Source organism: Pundamilia nyererei, unplaced genomic scaffold, assembly GCF_000239375.1.
Source record: "Pundamilia nyererei isolate P.nyererei 1_Seehausen unplaced genomic scaffold, PunNye1.0 scaffold00313, whole genome shotgun sequence".
NCBI classification, from domain to species: Eukaryota; Metazoa; Chordata; class Actinopteri; order Cichliformes; family Cichlidae; genus Pundamilia; species Pundamilia nyererei.
In genome coordinates, this window is record NW_005187714.1 from 451,781 (window position 1) to 476,569 (window position 24,789).

Genomic DNA, 24,789 nt, shown 5'->3' on the forward strand with positions numbered 1-24,789 from the left:
ATGCTGTTTTTCTTTCTAGGGCACAAATTTCAAACCTTTGTGGGTCTGATGGGAAAGAGAAGCTCTTGGGATTAAGGTATATTTCCCGCAACACTTTCATAAATCTAGTCTCACATCAGCTTACATTTGCCTGGTCAACTGTTGGTTTCATCCCCGCAGGAGCTCTGTGACCCGGCGTCGATTCAAGGCTGAAGATCGGAGAGAAAAACTAAATTTCCATCCGTGTGATTTGTCTCCATTCAACTTTTATAGTCTGTACATATTATTTAATGTATAAAATATATAACATATATAACAAAAAATATAACATTTAGTGCCATTGAAAATCGCCCTAACACTTAAAGTGCACAGAGCGACACCTAGTGGTAAAACAGTGTCCTATATTGCCACTATAGAAATCATTTAATAATTCAAAATGACCAGAGCACGTGTTTAAATTGAGGGGCTTTGTAAAAAAAAAAATTAAATAAAAAGCATTATTTTATGTTTGTTTCAGTCACAAAACTGGTGTTCTCCCCACTTCATAATGAGCACGTTTTCTCATAATAAATCCATCTTACTCTTCAATATCACAGGTTTATTAAGTGACTTTGTACATTACAAATGAAAAATAAAATTAAAAATACAGAGATGGAGTACATAGCCAAAGCAAAATGTGGTGTTGACTCTTCATTTCCCACTGATGGTTTCCGCAGAGTAACTGAAATAACATGTGGGCTGTTTTTATTTTATTTTTTTCAATGTGTCCAGAATCACTGTTAATATTTGGAAGTGTTTTTCTTTAACAGTGGACACGCAGCTGTCAAGTCTCTGAGGATTTTTCTAAACATACAAAAGAAGTTATTACTTCAGCTGGCTCGGTATATATAAAAATAAACTAAAGTGAAATGTAACACTTATGACAATATAAATGGTGGTCCGAGGCTAGTGAACATAGCTAAACACACAAGAAAAAGAAAGCGTTATATTTCAGGAAAAAAAAAAAGAAGCTTTAGCCATTTTTTGTTATCTATAAAAAGGCCCAAGGTGCATTTTCTCGCGTTTTCTACCGACAGTGTTTCGTTCTAGCCTGCTGCGCTGATGGGACGAGGGTTACAGGTTTAACAGGTACACCCAAAACCAAAACAAAACAAAGGATTCGTTAATGCCTTGTCCTTTTCTTACTTTGATACACATTTGAAGGTCAGGTTAAATGTTCATATACTTTAACTTTTCCTGTAAACAAGCATTTCAACAGAAACTGATTGTACTTGTGGGTATTTGTAGGGATGAACCGATTGTGAAACTGCGGGCCAACACAGATGTTTAAAGGTTGGGGAAATTTGGCCGCCATTTATAAAGATTATTGGTATATATTCCATATTCAGCATTTCATTATCATTCTCTAACGATTTATTCAGCACAAAATTAAAGCAAAAGATAAACATTGGCGCGGCCCCCGGTAAATGATAAATCTACACACACCAGTCATTTAAAAGCAACCTTGGGAAGAAAGAAAGCAGCCGATTTGGGGGTGGAGAACAGTATTTAGTATAACAATAATAACATCAACAATAATAATAATAATAATTAAAATAATATGGAAAGTAAACATTCCTTGAGGATGATGAAGAAGATAATGGCTGTTCTTAGGCAGCCAGGGGGCTCTGCAGAGGCTGTTCTGGCCTTACATGCAGACCCCCCCCAGGCCCCCTCACACACCCACAAATGCCCCCAGTGCGCCCTCTAGCAGCTGGGAGCAGGAGCACAGCTGTGCTGGCAGACAGAGCAGGGACAGAAGAAGAGGGGGAGGAGAGCGGGGAGAAGAGGGGAGGATAGAGGAAGATTGGGAGGAGGTGGGGTAACATCAGAGCCACACACTGGTGTCCTGACTGGCAACATTGGCAAACATAAATTTCTCGAGTGGCGGTGGTCCTGCCGACTGTCCTTAAAAGATCTTGCCTTTCTTTTTGTTTTTCTCCAGGGTCCTGAAGAAGAAGAGGGGAAAAGTCAGTGACACATTTGTTCTACAAACACTTCATGTTTATTTATATATGTAGGTTATAACTGCGTAAAACAACAAACACCACTTCATTTGATGATTGCTGAATCTTTAACAACACTGTTCAAAGTTCTTGATGCTCTGACGGAGGCTCTGTCTGCTGTGATGTGAGCCGATAAAGAAGAAACAATAAACCCATTCATATCACAACTGACTGACCTCCCTTGCCCAATTTATCCAAATCACATTTCGAGTAAAATCATCAAATAATATACAAGCTCGAAGCTCAAAGCCTGGTTTAGAGCAGGAGTGGGCAGTTAGTTTTCCCAAAGAGCTACATGAGAAACTGGGAATGTTGAGCGCCTGAACTCAGTTCTACTCAATATTAATTTTATCCCTTGATAAACTTGCACTGGTGGCCCCTTGGGAAAATTAACCCCTGGTTTAGAAGAATGAGAACCTTTGGCTGGTTCAGCTGGCTAAAGTCCATTTTCATTTTTGGCAGAATAAACAGTCTTTAGTGGGGGTGGGCGATATAAACGATATAAATTTGGCCAACGATAGAGATTTTGACTATATCGCTCTATCGCGATAGCGCATGTTGATGACGTCATCAAGCTGCGCCTGTTTTGGTCGAAAGCATCGCAGCGGCTAAAACCATTATCATCTGCAAATTATGCCGGGCGACAGTCATAGCAAAGAGATGAAGCACTTTTGAAATATGGGGAAGGCCAAAAACTGCGCTTCCTCCACTTCCGTAACATTGATTCATTAATGTTGAATTCTCTCGCGGCTGCTCTATTCCCATGTTGTTGCAGTATATTAATAACTAACCCCGTATTGTGGATGAATAATCTCAGTTGTTCTCCTGACTGAAGTTTGGCCCGTGTATAGCATCCTGCTATGCGATTGCATTTGTCCCTGACCACCAGAATCCCTCACGTTAAATTTTATCGAGTGGAAAAAACAAACAAACTTGGCGTTCATCCTCCAGCTTCACTGTGCTAATGTTATGCTAACATAGCTGTGTCGCTAGCAATCACGTAGCACATCATTATATACCAGGTAGTCCAACTTCAGTAACCCTGCAAACGCCACTGCTGTTTAGTTTCCTGTCTTCATTTATCTTGGAAGTGGTAGAAGAGCTGTACGTTTTAATTAGTTTCAAAAATCTCTCAGTCAGAACATGGTATAAAATGTTTAGGTGTAAACTAGCGAGCTAACTTCCTGTTAACTTTTAACTCCGTTAAATTTAATAAATTCTGTTTTCATGGACGCATGGATGTTAAACTTAATTGTTACACCAGGTAAAGCAGCAACGCTGATGATTTAATTAAAGATGAAAGAATTTAGACCGTTTAACTCTTAGTGTTGGTTTGACTTTGGGATCTGAAGTAAACGGAGTCCTTAGGGACTAGTAAAGCGCTATATAAATACAGGCCATTTACCATTTACCATTTGCCAACTCCCCAGTAAGGAAAATCGCTATTGGTTGTCGTAAAAGTCGCTAGAAGTCGCTAAATGACGTCATCGCCTAATTTGCATAATTGTAACCTATGTTGTTGAGAGAGAAATAACATCGTGGAAGAGACATAAAGTGAGTAAAAAACGTCCTAAATGCATTTAGAGTTTATTTAGAACTACAAATTAAATTTCTTTTAGCAATTATTGTTTTTTTTAATGTCACAATTCCAACCCTGCTCCTTTACTTGGGCTTGGACCCGAAATAAGCATTCTGGTGGAGTTACTTTGTGTGTGTGTGTTTATAAGTAGTTTTAAACCTTGTGATCCACAAAACAGCATAAGAGTAAAAGAGTAAAAGAAGAACTGACTGCGTTACAGCATCCGCTGCTTGTTGAGAGTAAAAGCGATACGCTTGTCTGTTTTTAGCGTCTTTTTTTTTTTTGGAAAAAAAGTCGCTAAGGGGTCTGAAAACTCGCTAAATATAGCGACAAAGTCGCTAAGTTGGCAACACTGAATGGATCCAGATTACTCCGCGAAGCTCCTCACTACGGCAGCCGTAATGCTCTGACAATCCATCAAGCAGTGCAGCTTACCAAAGTTGTACTAAAAAAAATTTATACAGATTTTTGCACGCCAAAATTGATTCGAGGTCAGTAAGCACAACCAGAATTCATACATAAGGCACACTCTCGATTGTTGAGAAAATTAAAGGATTTTAAGTGTGCCTTATAGTGTGGAAAATACATTATACAGAAGAAAAGAATATATTGTGATATATATCGTTACTGCACATGCTTCAAATTATATTGCGATATGAATTTTAGGCCATATCGCCCAGCCCTAGTCTTTAGCTGCTTTTTTTTTTTTTAAGCTACCACTTAACAAAATTATTGACCATACATGATACTGTTGGTACCTTCTCAAAAATCTTAAGTGTTATGCTATTTTTTTCAATGTTGTGAAACATTGTCAACAATCGTTTTTGTACTTATTGCCTTTTTACTGATGTGTCATTTTAAGGGTGTGGTCCTGCATGGGTCCATAGTCTTCTGTTTAGAGGATTATAATGGAAATTTGGCCACTGTGGAGACTACAGTGATCCATTCACATGCAGTCCATGTCCAGGGACTGAAACAACCACAGTCAAGCTCACCGTGAAGAGGAAGAAGAACGAAAACAACTAGGATCAAATAAACATTGACGAGTTTCATTCATCTACACAGAAGTTCTTTCAACATTATAACTTCTGTTTTTTTCTTTTTTGCTGTTGCAAAGTAAAAGGACTAACAGCACAAACACAGCAGCAGACAGCCACATGTGCACATGAATTTATTACAGAGCGAGAAAACCTTTATACTGCGCACATTAGGTAAAGTAGTTAAACTTCATTAGAAAGGAAGTTAAGACATAGGAAGCTGCCTCCAAGTCAACTGTGTTTACAACACAGTGAACTGCATCTACCCTCAGCCAAAAATACCATAGAGTGCAACCCTGCTAAATACCCTAAATGGCACAAATTTTTTTTTACATTCATACAACAATCTCACTCACTACACCACATTTCACTGAAGCAAAAAAACACTGCTGCAGCTTTTTTATGCTCCTGTTAGATGGTTTGCTTCCGTTTTGTTGTTTGGCCCTGAAGCTGACACACTTCCTGATAAACACACACAGCATAAAGGCTGAATCCAATCAAGTATTTAGAGGGCTGGTAGTCTGAAAAATAAACAGCATGCAGTGTAATGCAGAATCTAAGAAAATGAAAAGACATAACCCACTAATCTATTTATTCCCCAACCCTGCAATGTGTGATGCATGCACAAACTTTGCATAAAGCTGAACCACAAGGTGTGACTATGATGATGCATATATACACGATCTGAGCCCCGGTGTGTGTGCTGTACCTGGTGGCCTCCATCTGCTGCTGTTGCAGGCGCTGGTGGGTCTCCCAGTTTGCCCTTTCTTCCTCGAACACGCGTCTCTTGTCTTCCAACTCCTTGTGCTGAGCATCCAGGTTTTTTTTCATTTGTTCATGACGCCGTTGAAGCTAATAACAGAACAGAGGACGCTGTAAGCACTTTGGACTGAAGGCAGTGGCACACATGCAGGAAATAAGCTGAGTGCTGCACACACAGAAATGTGAACTGCCACTTTATCTGTGTTCCTGATACAGGCTCAGTTACACAGAAGGAGAATGAATAATCCTATAAAGAGACAATCATAGTGTCAAAGTGAGACCACGTTTTTATATTTTAATTCTTAATGTTTTCGAGCTTATGGCTAAATTTCAGTTTAGTGGCAGCTTAACACTCACAGGAGAGAAAAACACAGCTGATTAAAGAGAGAAAGAAATGAGCTGAAACTTTAACCTCGAGGGAAATTGGACAGCGAATGATCCTGAAAATCATCAGAAGCTCAATTAAATTTTTATTAGTCTGAAGGTTTATTTATAACTTTGACTCCAACTTCTATTTAAATTAGTGACAGATTAATTATGTAGAATATTTAATCTAACACAAAAAAGTGATGTAATTTAAATACTTTTAAGATATCAACTAGGGATGTAGCCTCAGACTACACTCTGCTATTTAATTAAAGTTTTTATATTTATATATTTATAAAGCACCAATTCCCAACACCAATCACCGCATGGTGATTTAAATTTTAAAGGTAAAGAGCAGCACTTAACAACAGCGGTGGAAGATCTCCCAAAGCTATTTGGGGTGGAAGGGTGAAAGAGAAGAGTAAAAAGGACGAGACACAAAGCCACAGTAGTAAAGAGAAGGAAGAGGAGGTTCTCAGTGTATCGCAGGAAGTTCCAAACTAGGAGCTGGTTCCACCTGATACCTGAAGGTGCTGGCTTTTAGTAAACCTTTTAGAAACTTTAGGAACCACAAGTAAGTCTGCATTTTAAGAGCGAAGTGCTCTGATGGGACAAATGTTGAGGTCTGTAAGGTATCACAGGAACTGATCACTGAGGACTTCAGTGAGACAGAGGCTGGATGAAGGATTGACTGACATCCTCTCAACTGAGCAAATTCTCAAATAACCACTGGTGTTGTATTAATGAGACAACAAGTGCTACATCAACACCAGTCGGTGTTTGCATTTCACATATAAACCGCAAACGGGACACATCTTTTAAAACATGACTTATAGCCCGTGCTATAGAGGGTGTTGCATTTACATTTTGGTGCTGGTGAAACTGAGCTGTTCATGGAGGACTTGGAGCTAATAAAGACTTTAGAGAAATGCAGAAGAGAGAGGAGACTTAAGAACTGAATCCAAGTCTCAATACGTACTGTCAGAGATATGAAATGAAGGAAAATAAACATTTGTCTACACTGGTAGAATATTATCTACTTTATTAACATTATGAGCTCACTAAGTTTTGAGGATGACTCAAAGACAGAATTGGTATATTTTAATAACATTTGGTCTAATAACAGTTTTATAACTATCTGGAGCCAGTCTCCTGTCAGTAGCAGTTTGTATTAAACTGGATGTGAAGGCTATTATCTCTTCAAACATTCAAACATCTGCTTTCTAAACATTGTTTTGGGAGACGTAGGAATAAAACCTGCGTGCAAAAGAGCAACGTTCATGTGCACAAAATCAACAGCGCACGCTCTTATAGTTCCCCTCACACGTCTAACCGCTGAAACACGTCAGCATAAGAGGAAGGAAGGAGCCCAGACAGGCAACTTCACTGCTGCATGAATTGCAGAATTCATTAGCCTGTGTGTTTTACCTCTGCTTCAGAGTCTTTGAGCTTCTGCACTTTTTCCTTGACTTTCATCTCGAAAACCTGCTCCATCTCCATCTCCATCTTCTTCATCTTAGTCACATGCTCTCGTCTCTCTTCCTCCATCTGGGCCAGAGGACTCCTGTACAGGAAGCACGCGAAAACATGCACAAACAGAAATTTAGACGTGAACTACAGAATGTGACTAGCATCATCCTACTTATCAGTATATTCAGTATTACTAATGTTTCTAATCAGTAGAATGACTTAATTATGTGAGCTTTTTTAGTCAGTTTTGTCTGCAAATTAAAGTCTCAATTCAGCATTTCCTTTCCTCCAGATACTACTGCATGCAGGCTGGAACATCACAGAGAGAGAAGCAGGACAATGCTTGAAATGTAACCATGAGATGCATCAGTTTGGATCAAACCTTAAAAGTAATTTTATTAGAACTAAATTTGTCATCTGCTGAGCTCACAGAAACAATAAATCTATACAGCACATTTTCATAACTACAAGGAAATCTCGTTACAGTATTATTCCCTTTTTTCCAAACAAAAACAACAGGAGGGAGAAAAATAGAGGCACAAGTGAAGATTTAGGAATGGAGGATCCCAGGCTGCGACAAGAACATGAAAGCAACCACAAACCAATTTTGGGAACCAGAGGAGGGATCCAAAAGTTAATGCAAGGAACCTGTGACCACTGACAGCGAGTGGAGGTGGATTAACATTAGTAAAGCTCACCAGGCTGGTTTGTTGCAGTGTAAGTGAACAGAGACCTGTCATGAAGAATGTGGAGCGGTTACCTGAGCTTACGAGGAATGTAGCTTGTGGGAATGACAACTGGAGAGACGCCCGATTTTTTGTTGTTGTCATTTTTGTAAACATTTTCTATGTTTAAGTGTTGTTTTTCCCCAGGGAGGCTAAACAAATCTGAAGGGGGAAAACAAACAACCCCCCCCCCCCTCCTACACACACACACACAAAACGTGTGCTAGTGGATGCTAGGTTCTTGCTTCTTCACGTTTTTAATATTCTTCATTTAAAAAGTAGTTTCACACGGCAGCAGGAGAAGCTTTGGTGTTTGATTTGAAATCATCAGCTCTCAGCTGGCACAAGTTATTTTCACATTTTTCTTAATTTGAATTTACTTATTTAAAAAAGGGGCAACAGGTATATTGTTGCATCAACGTCCACCTTCGCTGTAGCATTTGTGTCACATACTAATCATGTAACAGGATGCAGGGCCTTGTTTCTATGATGACAACCACACACATTAGGTGCTACTCAAGAAAACCAGTCGATCAGAGCAGAGCCGAGCCGATCAGAGTAGGTACTAATGGAAAAGGGGCTTTAATGAACATATTCATGTAAATATGTTTTTTTTCCCCCCAGTCCTGCTGAAGCAGATTAGCAGATTAGTTTGGAGAGTTAAAAGTCTTTAAAACTTTAAATCTTAATAGAAATGGTTTTCTCAACTCTTTAAGCCTGATACTTTCTATATTTAGTCATCATGCATGCCGCCTAACACAAATCAACATAACTTAGACATAAGTCCGGTTTTGACAAACTTTAAAATGCTAGGCTGATTGAATGAGTCAGGTTTTATAATTCTGGTCAGGTGATAGATGGATTTTCAAAGTATCTCCAAAAAGTTGATTCTGTTCATCTGGACGTAGCGTTTTGTGGGAGAAACGTTTCGTCACTCATCCAAGTGACTTCTTCAGTCTCAGATTTTCAAAGTAGACTACTCGTAAAGAAAGGCAACAGGCTGCCAGAGATATTTTTGTTTCGCATACCTGTCTGCCTCATTTCAAGAGCACGCTATAATTAGAACATTTTCAAAGCTTCACCTGCTGTCAGACTGTCCTTTCCGACAAGGAAGTGAAACTGTTACACTCCACCAGCTTATGTGGACTAAAAGCTAAACACCCAACATGAACATCTGTGGGCTGAGGTAGACTGCCTACAGTTACAAAACATCTGCCGGCTGGTACTGTGAGAATAAATGCAGATGTCTGTTACTGTCTGCATACTATTCTGCTAATATATTTAAATAAATAGGCACACAATAAAACATTTCTGCGACAGAACAAGAAGTGTTCCAGATTTATGTTTGCAGAGTGGCACACATGCACCAGTCAGACTATTTTCATATCTGGTGTAGCCAGTTTTATGTGTTACAGAAGAAGTGTAATGCCCGTTTATCTAGTACACCAGAGGTTTTCAAACTGTAGGGTCACTTAAGGTGGAGTACGGATGATAAAACTAAGATGTGCAATTTTTATCGGGAGAATAAACAACAGTTTGCTGGTGTTATCGTACTAACCTTCATTTTTTTACTAAAATTAAAATTTGTAGTTAAATTGCTAATATTTACAACAATTGTGCAGTGTAAACCTTTATTTCAGTCTTCTAAAAGTATTAAATAAGTAAAAATAATTGCTTAAGTTGCTAATGTCAGTTAAATCTCTAAACTAACATGCATTTTTGGACTGGCATCACTTCCTTCTGCAAACTGTAGATGCAGAGGGAGAGTGGAGAGGTTGGAGACTGCAGTGGAAACAAGACCTGCAAACACTAGTATGGCTTTGCTGGACAAATTCTTCATACAGCACAACTTAAATTATATCTATGAGAAAGATACTGTTTTATTCTATGTGTATATATTTTTTTTTTCTAAATGTGATATATTGCCCAGTACTGGTAACCGCTTAAAACATCTCATGCGCAGGTCTCTGCTGCTAATCCAAGCAGCAGCAGCAGGTGGAGGCAGCAGTGACTATATAGAAGTGGAAAAATTGTCGATTGGAAAAATTGAAAGCATCACAGTCCTGGTTGGTAAACTATAGTGACCAGGAGGTGAGACCGTTCACAGTTTTCCTCCTCAAAACCTTTACTATGGAAAAAGTAGGCGGGGGCAGACCAAAGTCAACAAGGGGGATAGAAACCACCCAAATACAGCCAAAGAGGAGAGGAGAGGAAGGATGTGAAGATGAAGATGTTATAGGTCTCAAAAATACTGAAAAAAAAATTGACTTACATTCCATCAACTGTTTCAAGTCTAAAAAAAACAAAACAAAAACACAACCAAACACACAGACAGACACAAACACACACACACAAAGCATGCAATGATGAGATCATGCACTAAAATAAAACAACACTTATTAGTTTGTGACTGAAGCTATTTTTCACTGCAAAATGGAAAAAAAAAGTGTGGAAAAAATAAGTGTCAGCTTTGTGAGCTGCGTGTCAGACACACTCAGCCGTCGGTCAAATGTTTAGCTGTGTGTTAGCATCAGCAACATGGAGCTAGAGTTTTAGCAGTGTGTGTTAGCCATTTGCTTATGAATGTATTAATGACAATTAATCATTGTGTTTTGAATCCAAGCTTGAAATCAGTGGAAAATTAGTAGAGTGATAAACTACAATTTAAAAAAAAAAACAACAACACATCAGTATTTTTCACAAATCCCGATCACAAGGTTCAGTGAAAGAAGTCATCCTCCAGCTTTGTCTTTCCCTGTTGCCTGGAACCAATATACTTAAATAAAATAAGGATATGATTACATAATGTGATAACACAGCCATCTGCAGTCTCCTATGTGGCAAATGTTCATCCCACTGCTTTCAGAAATCTATTCCACTTAAGTTAACACATGCAAATTTGAAAAATTAAGCTTATGTAAAGTCCAAAACACATGAAATATCAAAAAGTATGCATGAAATGAGTTCAACACAAAACTGCAACATATTCTGCAACATCAGAATCAGCAGAAATCAACTTGATTCTATTAACTTAATTAAAATACACTATCTACACTGTGTGTGCTCTAAACATACAATGCTTTCTGGTATACCCTTCCTTCAGTGCTACGCATTAGCTTCATTATATGTGATACTAAATCCAGAAGGCTTTAAAATTTAGGTTGAAAAACGCAGCTGTTACTCGGGCAGTTTAACAGCAGAGGTAACCTCAACCCCTTTAGCTACAATTGATGTGTCTAGTGCCTTTTGTCTAGGACTTACTTGGTGGACAGCTGTCCTTTAGCCTTGTTGTTGTCCACTCCATTGTAGGTGACAGCGGCCAGCTTCCTGCTGCGATAGTTTTCATAATGGACATTGTTTGTCACGTCTTTCAGGTCCTGCATGTGAGTTCTGGGGTGGAAAAAGAAGAATATATATACTTTAACTGCGCTTCGAGTTATACTATTTTTTTAAAATGTTCTTAATGATAATCGTAGTTACTTTGAAAAACGTGCAACATTATCAGTTGAGGATGAACTGGCTTAAACTGCAGCTGGTGATGCAGAAGATCACCAGAGCAGAAAGGGGACATACATTGTATGTACATACATTAGCTGCAGTCTAAACTGATTGGCTGGACCCAATTTTTTTATATCCAACTAAACCTTAAATGTTAAATGGAAAAAAAAAAAGAAAAAAAGAAAGGTTTTTGAGGAACACAAAAACCAACTTAAATGATATAGGGCCTCAGGAAATATCTTTAGTTACAGTCTTAGTCACTGTGGTGAAATACCCTGGAGAGGCTTTTGTGCAGGTGTTTAACGAGACTGGGAACTTTTAACATTTTAAACCACTACTTAAAAAAACAACAACAAAAAAAACCCCACTACAAGCAATTAAAAATAGATCTTTAAAAACTGAAGTAAACACGAAAACCATCTAGTCAATCAAAAATTCAAAACAAAATTACAAAAACAGGTAATGGTGGAAAAATGATACATTAACTATCTGAACCCCGGGTTAACCCCGTACCAGTGTGAGACAAGATTCTCTCTGCGAAAGCAACTAAGTGAAACTGATATTACACCAGTGTGCCTGGCAAGGGAAACATGAGATGGGACAGGCCAGAACGGAACTTTCAAAATAAGACCGGGCTGGTTGTCCAGTCACTGATTGTGTTCTTTGAAAAAGAATATTTGTTTTTTTTTTAGATTATGAAAATTTAAAAACACCAAAGCAATGCACTAATGAGTGATGTAATAAGGTCTATGTGTAGGAAACAAGGGTTATATCATGAGGTCTTTTTTATCCAGTACCTGATGAGCATATCCCTGAGGATGGTGAAGTCGCAGTGGTCACTGTTTTCAACTGTAATGAAAAGTAAGACATCAGTCAGTTATCAGGATAAATGTTTTTTACATAATCTTGTTTGTAGCTTAGACTCAAGTAACAGTTGCAGTCTAATCCAATAAACCATGCAGAGAAACATGCATGCACATGTTTCTAGGAACTCTGTCCCATCATAAGACTCTTTTCATTTGCTTAGATGCATTTATTACACATTCTGTCTCTTACCTTCTGCAACCCCCCAGGGGTACTGTCTCCCTCTAACTCTCTTGCCGTTCACTTCGATGATGGTGTTGCTGCCTACCACAGCTAGTGGCAACTTGTCCTAGCAAAAAACAAAGCATTTACCCTCAATGATTTTTTTTTTTGTTGAAGTATTTCAAGTATATGAACCTGTGGTTACAACACACTAGAAGACACTTACTTTTATTTTTTTGACCAATCTGTTCTCCTCCTCGTCATCCGTCTCAGGAAACTCATAAATCTTTATTTTATGTTCCTGGATTTCCCTCATGATCTATCAGGAGGAAAGAAGGCCGTTAAGTCATTCTGACAGACAAGAAAATGGTTAAACAAGAGATCAGGGTGTCATTTGTAATGTGTCTGTTCAGAGGACGGTTTATATTGGTAACTGTAACATTTTGTGGGGGGGGGGATTCCAAGCAGGTGAGTGTTAAGTTGTCTTTGACACCAGCTACATTTGTAACACAAAGTTAAGTTTACAATGTTGGCCAAAACAGAAGACTGATCTTACGGTGGATTGATGACATTTTTTTTTAACAAAAAGGATAAAGAACCTTACACACAAAGGTTGTGTAGACCTACTACCACCATGCTCAGGACACTACATAGAAACGCAGTGCTAAATTTAGCTCTCTGCAATACCACCTTGTTTTTGTATTCACTGACAAATGCAACACCAAACATGGTGTTTTCTACTCTATTATCATTCGGCATCAGTCATGCCAATGACCACAAGGGAATTTAAAATAAATAAATAAATAAAGGAGCCTCTGACATAGTTGTTCTGCAGGACTTTGCAGCTGTGGAAACCACTGACCTGCTTCTTAAACTGCTGGCATTCCTCAGGGGTGAGAGTGTCTGCTTTAGCGATGAGGGGGATCACATTCACTTTCTCATGCAACCGTTTCATAAACTCGATGTCGAGGGGCTTCAGTCTGCAGAGATCAAAATACAGCTTTACATTTCATTGAAATAATGCCAGACGTTTACAGACACATTGACTCAGTGCAGCACATTAAAGCATAAAATAAACTGCCAAACTACTGTTGTGTGTACTCCTCGCTATATATAGAAGCTACTAGGATAGTTGAGGGCAGACTGGTTTTTGACTACGGCTTCTTGATCGGCTCTTTTGTAGACTAGATAAGTTGAGCTAAACTAAATATAGAACTCCTTTACACCTTATGTTTGTAATATCTGGGAATATGACCTCTCAGTCATGGGGAAGCATTGCTATTTTTGGTTGTTTATGAGCTGGAGAAATACCGCAGTACCTTTGGATTTCACTTTGTATTTTATTATCAAACACAATCATGTCTTCTATTGATTCTTTGAGGTTAAAGTCTAAATGTGCCTTGAAATAGAATATGATGCTTTAAGATAAGACTGATATCATGTGGTTATGCAGGCTTGTATACAACACAGTGCTGCTCTTAAACTCTTTGAGACAATCTGCAATGATGCAATGCAGCAATGAAAAGCTACCTAATTGAGTCCATTTCATAAAGGAAGTTCGTATGGGTGAAAACACACAGGTAATCTCTGACTTTGATAATACATTAAACAATGCAGACAGTTTATTGGCACATGCTGAGTGATAATTTAGCAACTTCACACACACACAAAGATCACAGAAATCACGCATTAAATTCCTGAAAACAGGGTCCGAAGGTGTGGAGTTTTCCCAACTTTGACTCCACACAAAATAACCACAGGAATTTCAGTCCATCAACGCCCTCTGTGATTTAACACCAGTCTGGCTAAGCTAAACGTGTCCCAGATTTATCTCTTTACTGAGAAGAAAATAATGTGGAACCCAGACAGACATATTTCCCCACACTGTCTTGTACAAATATTGTTACATATTTTATCAAAGAAAGGGAGGGAGAAAGGAAATCATAAGTGGTACAGCATTAGCAAAACTGGTATTGAAATAAGTTCATTTTAATGAATACATTTCAAAAGCTAAATAATTCTTCTAAACATCAGGGTTAAATCGTGTTAAATAATCAAGAGCTCAAATAAGACCAGAATAACTGATCTTGTGCTGTGCTGATAAAAGTATTTTTTAACCCAATATTTGTCATTCATGTCTCTGAAGAAAAATTAAGGCATGACTATAATTCAGGATGCGTTCTTTGTGCGATTCTGGGACTTTAAAGATGTATAAATCCTAATGCTAATATCCTTTAAGTTTTTGCAATTTTTTGGTTAATTTATTCTGAATCATTTCCAGGGAGACCTTATCTTAAAAAAATAAGCATTTAGCTTGCACAAAATCAGTCTGACAAAACAAACAGCCAATCAGATAAAAGAAAACATGTCAACTTATGCAAATGACAGCCAATACAAATATGTAGCCAGTTAGTGTTTCCCTAAAACTATCCAAAAGAAAAACAGATGGACGGGAAAAAAAAATCAGTTTTATGTTAATAATGTAATGTACTCGCATTTATAAAGTGCTTTTCTAGTCTTACTGACCACTCAAGGTTCTTCAGACTACAAGACGCATTTTTAACTACATATTGAAAAGCACATTATTCTGTCACTCTATCCAGCTCACATCCAGGGACAATTTAGAATCGGCAGTTAACCTAAAATGTACGTCTTTGGATTTATGGAGGAAACCACTCTGCCCGCACACGCGCCACAGGGAAAAAAAACAGGCAAGCTCCACACAGAAAGGCCCCAACACTAACTGCTACGCCACACATGTCACCAATGATGCAGGAAAGGATTTAAATATACTGACACAATTATGTAAAGGTATCATGTAAATTAATATTGATAATATGACCTAGATTTAATATTATACATAATTCACGCATTAGTGCAATTTGGATCCAAAAAAAATTGTGGTAAAAATTGAAGGATGGAAATGTTACCATTATATTAACTGCTATTCATCATTGACCGACCACCCTTGGTACAAATTACACTTTGCACTTTGTTAAAGAGAGCGATTCTGCTTTACTACCACAATGGCAGGAAACTGTTCGCACCTACAATACACACCACAGAAGAGACTCTGCTGTTAACTTAAACCCTGCACTGTCCACATCACTTTATACACTATTACAGTGAGTCACTTTTATGTCAGCTGACATCTGCTGTGCTTGTTTTCTTCCTATATTTAGTTACTTTGTACCCACTCTGTAACACTGCTTGCTAAAAATCTAATAGCTGCAAAAAAAAAAACAAAAAAAAAAATCAATAGCATCCTACAGCAAAATCCACAACCACTCAAGTTTCCCTTGTATTTTAAATAAAGTCTTCCTGGATGCTAATCTTGCAATACTTTGAAGTCTTGAACTGAATTCAGTGATTTATGAGACTTTTCTAGACCTGCAGATAACCTTGACGTCACATCAGCCCCTCAAACCCCAAAGGAAAACCAGGGTTTAGCTGCGGGGGTTGTGAATGCCAGAGCATATCACAATGTTGGAGGTCATTGTGCGGCTGTGTGAGAGCAGTCAGCTCTGTTATGAAGGGGTGCTCTGTGAGTGTGCAGTTGTGTTTATGCCAGAGCATACGCTGCCCATCCTCAAGGATAAAAGTAAAGCTTGTGTGAGTACAAATCGCGGGCTTGTACAAACACAATGTCTCACAGAAAGCAGATGAGGACACAAAGGAGGACAGAGCCTGGTTCACGGCTTACAGTAGGTCATGATCAGCAGATTGAAAGGCATGTGAGTAAGCAGCGATATTTGCATATTAATGAAATCTGCAAAGCCACACAGCAGACACAATAAGGTCAACAGATGTGACAGAGAGCAACCATTCACTTTAAAAGGAATAAAACCAACTCGTGCATTTAAATACATTTTTAAGAGGTTTTTATCTTGTTCCCCCCCCGAGGGCAGGAAATAACTACTAGAGTTTCTCACGTTCACTACTCTCACACTTTCTCATCTTTAACCAACATGCATCATCCATGACACGTAGACACACATAGAAAAAAGGCCATATGAGCACACCAGCCTGTTATAGAAGACATGGTAGCTTATGAATGATAAACATTATAATTAAAATTCCACAGTCATCTTTTTGTCATCAGTATCATCTGCCGGGCATTGAGCCAGCGTCTCAGTATTGCTTAGAACCCCCACACACTTATTTCTCCTTTTAACAGGCCCACTTTTAACCCTTATTTTGCAAGTCAGGCTGACTCAGTCTCACATTATCACTCACAACGGGTGGGGGTGGGGGAGTCTAGTTGTAGGAGAAAAATAATGTCAAGATATGAATTTACTGCAGAAATTTAAGCAGTCCAACATGACTACCGCTCAATGCTGTTAGTTTCAGAAGCAGTACGCACATCTAGCACCTCCGTGAAAGCCATATTAAGTGAAAATGCTCAGGGAGGAAATGCTACACTACCGACCGTTCTCTGAATTTTCCAGGCTGCACAATGATCTCAACCAGCAACCTTTTCTTCCACTCACAACCCTGCTTCACTGACCTTTGAGGCACTACTGACCCTTCATTTCCCTCCTTACACTATTTCCTCTCACTGTTCACCCTTCCCCTTACTACCTTTTCCCTTTTCCAGTCCAATGCTTTTCATCCGCTAACTTCAAACCCAACAATCATGTGGCAGTTTAAGAGGTTAATTCTCTCTGGATATGCTTGTAGTAGCATTGTATAGTGTTAAAAGAGGTTCTTGATAACAGTTGTCTTTAACGGAATCTGTGTCCTAGACTCACCCATGTCCTGAAGGGGCAATGAAGTAAAGGCAGCAGTGGATTCGGCTGTCGGGCATCTGCCTTCTATTCACTCGAGATTCTGAGTTGAGGTAATCCTCGAATTTGCTGTCAATGTGGTCGATGACTGGCTGCCAGCTGTGTAATACAAATTACAGCTTCAGTTAAGTTATTGCTGGGTCTTTGTTTCTTAACAGGGAAACATTTCACTAGTGGACTCGAGTGACAAAGGTGCACATAAACCATTTTATGATTATTCCTTGGATAAAAGCTGTTTCAGCAGGAATGTATCACTTTTTAAGATAGGTCAATTAGATTGCTCTTTATAAATAATCACACAGGTATAATCAGGTATAAGTGGACTTTAGGAGTCTGAAATTGCCAAAAACTGTTTTCTTTCCCCCTTCTATCTCATTTGTTATTTTCAAAATGACAGGGTCATCAGACCAGCTTTTATCATGTCCTGTCCAAGTTGTATGTGGCAAAATGTAATGAAGTTAAAGGATCATATTTAACAAGTGTGTGTCTATAAAACAACTCTGGAGTCTTTGATCTGTCATGATAAATGTGTCACTACAATTATCTGATGTTCTACATTATATATAAGACAAAGAAGTGTGAAGAAGTTTTTGAGGTGTATATTTCACCTCCCCATAGTGAGAAATAGATATTAAGAATAAAAAGTTGATCAAGTGGTTTAAATAGGTGACATTTATTAATGTGATTCTGGCAGATAATGGGATTTTTCACAATAATGAGCCAAAAAGACAAACATACAAAGCACTTGAATCCACTTTTGAAATCTGCGGAACTGCTGCACCCTTCTTCTGAATCAGGAATGTCAGAGAGTAGCTTTGATATTTTAAGGATTACAAATGAAGGTGGTGGTGACCCTTACCAATTACTATTATCGACAGCATCTCCAAACCCTGGGGTGTCAACTATTGTAAGCAGCAGCTGGACACCGCCTTCCTTTATTAAAACTTTCGACTGCTCCACCTGTCAACGAAGAAAGAATGACAGGAATGCTAAGTTTTACTTCTCCCATAAACTGCGCCTTTGAAACCAAACCTGTTTAGTAGGTAATGAAAACACAGTATGGAAGGAGTGGTGTAAAATGATTGTCACGTTAAGGTAAGTGTATCTAAGATTTCAAAACTCATACAGAAAATATTTGGCAATGGGCAGCATGTAGCAACATGCCTTCGCATATTGTGCTATTGATAACTATTCTGAAAAACCAGAAAGGCTTTGAAGCAAGAGTCACACAGCACTTTAGGCTTTTAGGATCTAGGACGGTGTTTTGTAATCAAGGAAGATTAACATGAAGTCATGTGGTCAGCTGACGGAAAGTCTGACTTGTTCAAACAATTGTGAGAATAATTTCACAAACTGGGAGAAAAATGTAAAAATAACAAAACCTTTTCAACACCCCATGACTCTCCCCAGCTTCCAATATTCAGATACAATTCATGATGACAAACACCATAGTAAAAACCATATTTTTTTTTTCTTAATTGCTCAATCTGCATGGCATACATTCAGGCTTTTAAGACTTTTTAGTGTAGTATTTTAATATCCCATTTTCTTTAGAAAAAAAAACGTTACATGCATCACCCCCAAAAAGCTGCCTGGTACTAAATAATAGCAGAGTCTGACAGTGATCCTTCAGCTTTACCACGTCTATCACATATAGGACAATGAATGAAAATATCTAAATTTAATCTCGTGTTTATTATCAGTACCTCTCTGGATATAGCGGTCCCAATGATAACTGCAATATTTAAACAATAAAAACTCAAAAATTATCTGCAGTGGAACATTTTCTTTAATATCTGATTCAGGTCTGCTGCCACAAGGACAGATAAAGAAAAACTTTTATACCACAACACCTGTATTGCTTAAAGATAGTGATATTATTTCAGCCCAGCACATGCTGTTGCAGGTTTAACTGATTTTAAAAGAGGTATTTTTGTCAGTGTGTACCTGCACAGTCTTTTTGATTCTGTGTGATGGTCCAGGATACTCTGCTGAATACAGGTCTGTTAGGAACAGAGAGTTGATCAATGTGGACTTGCCCAGTCCAGACTCACCTGTAAAAAACAAACAAAAAAAACCCACAAAACAAAACACAGTGAGATTGTGAGACACAGTATCACTCAGAATAAGAGGTTTAAAATCACTTGTAACACAGCTATACAAAGTCTACTGCTGGCATCTTCCACACAAGAAAAGACCATGTGTCTAACTGGGGATGCAAGTAACATTTGCCCAAGACATTGATCCATTTGGGTTACCAGTTAAAAGGCTAAGAAAACAACATGAACAATGGCTCTTGTTATGTGCAGCTGGCTGGCTGTGGAGTCCGGGAGACTTCTCATGCTTGGGTTTCCATTGTGCGTCCAGTGTCCAAGCTCCCAGAGAAAAGGATCATTAGTGGAAACGACCACTGGCACTGCCCGACTTTGCTGATGGCCATATGTCAATATTTAACGAGCCACCATTTATGCCAGAGCTACAAGCAAAGGGTAATGTGTGGAGCTCGTACTGTGTCATCGGTTTGTTGTACATTTTATCACCGTATGCAACAATGAGCGAGAAACTGCGATCTGAATGCCTGACAAGCCTGTGAAATGAGCTGCTGAACAGGTTGTTGGGTCATGTGATTTTATGAGGCATGCAGAGATCTGCCAGCCAGCCAGCCACTGGTGGTGATGCCATCTCAATTTCTCCTTGTGCTTCCCTTTATCTTTTATCCTTGACTCCTATCACACCGCGCTGGTGACGCATTGCGTTGTATGTGAACAGCACTGCAGGGACATGTGGGCTCGCAGCTAGTTGGAGCCAAGAAAAGCTGAGTGTGAGTGTGTCCGTGAAAGCGGGTGATACCATAAAAACAATAGCCACCATTTAAGCAACAGAAAGCCCAGAGGACCTCCTCTTCTTTCCTTGTTGCAAAGCCATTTGTTTAATCTTTTCAGCAATTATCCCCAAAATGAAGATATTTGTTACAAACAGAGCGAAGCATTCACAGCCCCCAGAGGCCCACTTGGTCACTATCCAACAGCAATAGAAGTGAGGGGGGAGCAAAAGTGATCTTCTACTTCAGCTATCTAATAACAACATTTAAGAGACAGCTCACTAACAGGTTTGAACATTTATTAGCAGCAATAATTAAAGAAAACTGTGCATTGTTAATGCAACGAGAGACGTCACTCTCGTAGCATTAACAACGCACAGTTTTCTTTACTGGCTTTACTTAGATGCATGCTGGGTATGAATTCTCTTGGTCCCACCACAGGAAATGGCTTTGACCCTAGGATACACTGTCCCTCCAAATACGGCCTCATCAGCCAAGGAGGATCTTGGCACAGCGTCAACCACCACATCCGAGCACTGTAAAAGAATGTCTGCATTTCTGATTCGCTGAGTGCACTTTTAGATAACTCCAACCCAAATGCTTCTTTGCTGAGAGACAGTGTCAAAGATCTGACATCGAGATGAATTCGAACAGGAATGCAATCTGCGCCCCTCCTCTTTGACTCAGCAATTAACACTACAAAGCTGGGGGTCTGTCCCTTGTGTATAAATATGGCTGTGTATACACACACAAACCCGTCTCTCTCTCTAAAATAAACCACATAGTGAAGGATGTTAAAATGCCAACCGCAACGAATACAATGAAATGATTCAAACAAAACAAGGGAAAACTTGAGTGGCGAGCAGCGTGTGTTCTTACCCACGACCATAAGGGTGAACTCAAAGCCCCTCTTCACCGACTTCCTATAGACTTGATTCGGGAGGCTTGCAAAGCCAACATATCCTTCTAGGTTCTTCTGTTGCTGTAAGAAAGTTAAAAAAAATTAAACCACAAAGAAATCTAATTTTCTAAAGTGTAAAACAAAAAGTCATGAACAAACTATGTTGCCTGAATTGAAACGGACTCTCCACTGTGTTGGATTAAGAAGAAAAAGTATATTCTCACATCTTTATTATGCAACTGATTAAGTTTACACTGAAAGTATTCAGAAGCCACAATATTCAAGATGTGTTATAAATTTAAACCATAAAGCCCAGAATGGAGCTGTACACATACACATCAATGTTGGGCCCTTTATCAGCCATGATTTCATGCGTGATATGAATATTTCAAATACCTACATACTGGTGAATAGACTAAACATCCACAAGGGCTTTCAAAGTCGTTTAAATGTATTACACTGTTGGCCACTTGCTAATGAGTGTGTTTAGTGTATCAGCTGTGTACCCTTATCGCTCATGGCTTGAACCATAATACTCATATACCTTAATACAAAACAACAATACATACTCTAAAATTAACTCTAGTCAACAGGGCATGACACAGACTCTAAAACAAAAAACTCTCTCCAAAGCTATAAAAATTGTCATGAATGGCATGCTGGGTAATGTTAGCAAGCCAGGTAGCATTTGGGAGGGGCTCCATTGCTGAGTTTAAGAACAATACAGACAGATGGAGGATAAAGAAAGGGGAGCAGAGCTGCCCGGAGACAGGGGCCATGTCAGCTGTTGGGAAGGTTTAAAGTTTTAAACGAAAGAAGGAGACCTGTTTTGCTTCCTTTCTGGTCATGCTGATTCTGTGCTGAAATTTCACACAGTGACAGAAGACCAGGCAACGCAAAGACAATGTGCTATTCAAGGCTAACTGGTGTTTCTACCTGGAGGCAAAATCATTTGGGCAACAAAGTTTGGAAGACTATGTTCAAAAAAAGAGTTTAATTCAAAGTAGCTTTTGAGGCAGAATTTGTTTAACGGCAACAAAAAGGTGCCATTACATACATGTTAAAGGTATAACAGGCAGAATGACTCTAGAGCCTTGTGCGAAATATTTCCTTTAAAATCAAAACTTAAGAGTAGGCTTTTTAAAAATGTTTTTAATTGGATCTACGTCTGACAAAAAATGTCATTTTAAATCTATATAAAGATCCAGTTACACTAAAATATTTAAAATAATACCACGACACACCCTGAAAAATACCACAAAAATTTTCTTTATAATGTCCAGCGTAAGTTAATACCACCATAGTTTATTTTTTGTCAATGTTCTGTCTTGTTCAGTCACTTGTCTTTGGTTTTCCACAGTAAAAAGGAAAAACTATATCAAGCATCACACATTCTGGTTTGTATTCTGAGAAGCTTATCGACAAAAGACTGCTGAAAAAAATACTGCAGTCCAGTTACATTTCAGGCATGAAACATATTTTTTATACTTACAGCTGTTTGGCATTGATGGACGTAATGAAATCCCAGCATGTGCAGGAAGAGCCAACATTTCCAGGGACAAAGAATCACAGGGGAGTGCACAGGAAGACAAACAAAAAAATAATTTAGAAATCTCAGACAACCTGACAAACCAACTATCCTGTCTCCAGAATCAGCTTCTTTAGTTGTGAGGCCTGCAGGCAAAATAATTCACGATCTAAGCAATACAAGCCCGTTTTTGCTCCTGTAATGTCAGTAGCACCATAAAGCAAGCTTCACCAACTGCTGCAGATTTTTCTTTTTGCCTGTGGCTATAAGAGTATTTCTGCTTCTTACACCAAAGCATCTCCTGCCCACCAACAGCAGCCCACGTGTCTTTTGTGCGATACCAAGACATAATGTGCTGATTTGCCTACCAGAAATGCAATTTAATTTCAGCCGTATCATACTGCCTTAGTTTTGGAAATACTGTAAATTAGGTTTTGCAGACAGGCATTACCAAACAGGTAATTTTTTTAAGTATGAAAATATGAGAACCGACATTTTAAAACTACAACCGTGTGTTTCCTTTCCGGTATTTCGTGATAGGGCTGCTAAAGGAAGTGGTGGCAGGTGAAAGCTAAAGTTTGCTTGTGCAGATTTTAGAAAGCTCTGCTCCGTAGAACACCAAATCTGGTGTTTCAGTTTGACACAGCGACACGGGGGTGGGGGAGCAGGTACAGCATTCTGACTTAGAGGCCACGGTCTGAAGCTAATGAACTTAAAAGTCAAAACATGAACTCTGAGGTACTAGATCCACTTTAATCCAGATTAGATGGCAGCATTGCCTTCCTCCCCCTCCTAACTTGCCACATCCCCCAGAGTTGGCTTTGACTGCCTAACCCAGATACTCCAATCATGGGAGTTTGATCAAATTATTGATCACGCACTAATGCAGCACCCATTCCTGGCTAAAAAAGAGCTTTAAAAATTATGGCTTTGCGACTGCGACACACACTCTTTTCTACATAGTGCTACTTAATTCTTTCACACGTTTAGAAAAAATGCTAAACCGAAAACCACAACAGCTCAACGCTTCTTGAGGTTGAAAGCATGCAACTTAGCATTAACGTGAGCTGTTTAAATCCGAAATACGACACCAACTTAGCTCATTAGACAAAGTACTAACATTTGTAGACAGGCTTTGTAAAAACAGTGACCGGTGGTTAAGGTGTTAGCACATAAAACACATAGAAACGTTTAATGGGAGACTTTGTCGAAGAGCTTAAGACAGGAAATGACACTCCCGTTAGGTTATGCAGCCTGCTCGCGAACCGAGGCTAACAACTAGCTAGCTACAATCCTACTGGAGGCGGGCGACTGGGCGTTGGTTGCTCAGACAACTACACAAGCTAAACCAAGCGAAAGCCAAAATGTTAAATAGTGAATTCCGTTAACTGAAATAATCACGGTTACAGTTTAAAACAATGTTTTCTGAAAAATTTGTGACATTAGCTGCCTGTAGCGTTCTCACCCATAACGTTGACGCTCCCTGCCGTCTCAAACACCGATCATTCACAAGCCGACATTCCCCTCACTGCTTTTGCTTGAGTTACGCACAAAGAGGCACGCAGCGCCTCCCACACTCCACGAAACTATGCCAAAAATGAGACGTAAACGTGTACGTGAATCACAAAGGGGAGGACCACTGCAGTCTCGCGATGACAATTCGTTTTCTTTGAGTGCTGGTGTGATCTCGCGAGAATAAACCACAGCCGAAACAAAACTCATTCTTTCTTTGTTTCTTTAGTCACAATCTTCTTTTCGAGCACGTAAAATCAGTTTCCCATCCTTCTCAGTTTAGTTACACGTGGTCATAGGTTTTACTCGAGAAATGGAAAAGATACATTGCAATTAGTGGCTATGGAGATCCTCCCCCATGAATTTTTTGCGCACTTCATTTCCTGCATTTTCGTGTGTTTTTTATGCAGCAGTTAAATATTTTCTGCCCCGTTTTATGGCGGAAAGGTTCTTGATTCTGTCAAGGAAACATATACTGGGGAAACTCATTTTGTGTTGGTCTCCATATATTATTCTCACCTTTAAAAAACTAGCATCACTGCTAGACATATATAAAATACTTTTACTTTTTTGTCTTTCTGAGATCAGCAGTAACTTGCTGTGCTTAACTGTGCATGTGTTGATATTTCTAGCCTATTTTAATTTATCAACCACTCAATTTTCTTTTTAAAATTTGATAGGGACACAGTAGCCTATAGTCACAATACAAAGTATGGGGCTGATGTGCTGCACAGAGAGTTAACAGGATGATTG

At 39.0% G+C, this 24,789-nt stretch overlaps 1 protein-coding gene and 1 long non-coding RNA gene across 3 annotated transcripts in view; one reads left to right on the top strand and one right to left on the bottom strand.

Annotated features, from left to right (window-relative positions):
- Positions 1-497, top strand: part of LOC102204375 (uncharacterized) — a 1,312-nt gene extending 815 nt beyond the window's left edge. The window contains exons 4-5 of the long non-coding RNA XR_312242.1: positions 20-76; positions 160-497. This is a non-coding gene — a long non-coding RNA (uncharacterized LOC102204375). The remainder of the gene's footprint in view (positions 1-19; positions 77-159) is intronic.
- A 63-nt stretch (positions 498-560) lies between these two features.
- On the bottom strand, positions 561-24,189 carry septin7b (septin 7b). Of its 2 annotated transcripts, XM_005751484.2 has the most exons (15): positions 23,990-24,189; positions 23,542-23,543; positions 20,975-21,077; positions 19,222-19,328; positions 18,134-18,234; positions 17,239-17,373; positions 13,350-13,467; positions 12,714-12,806; positions 12,518-12,614; positions 12,259-12,310; positions 11,225-11,353; positions 10,236-10,256; positions 7,197-7,332; positions 5,350-5,492; positions 561-1,967 (listed from the first exon to the last, which is right to left on the bottom strand). In XM_005751484.2, the coding sequence occupies exons 1-15, from the start codon at positions 23,991-23,993 to the stop codon at positions 1,928-1,930; spliced, it is 1,281 nt and encodes a 426-aa protein (XP_005751541.1). In that variant the 5' UTR covers positions 23,994-24,189; the 3' UTR covers positions 561-1,927. The 2 variants fall into 2 exon arrangements, with proteins under 2 accessions (XP_005751541.1, XP_005751542.1); XM_005751485.2 differs by lacking the exon at positions 10,236-10,256.
- Positions 24,190-24,789: the final 600 nt, after the last annotated feature.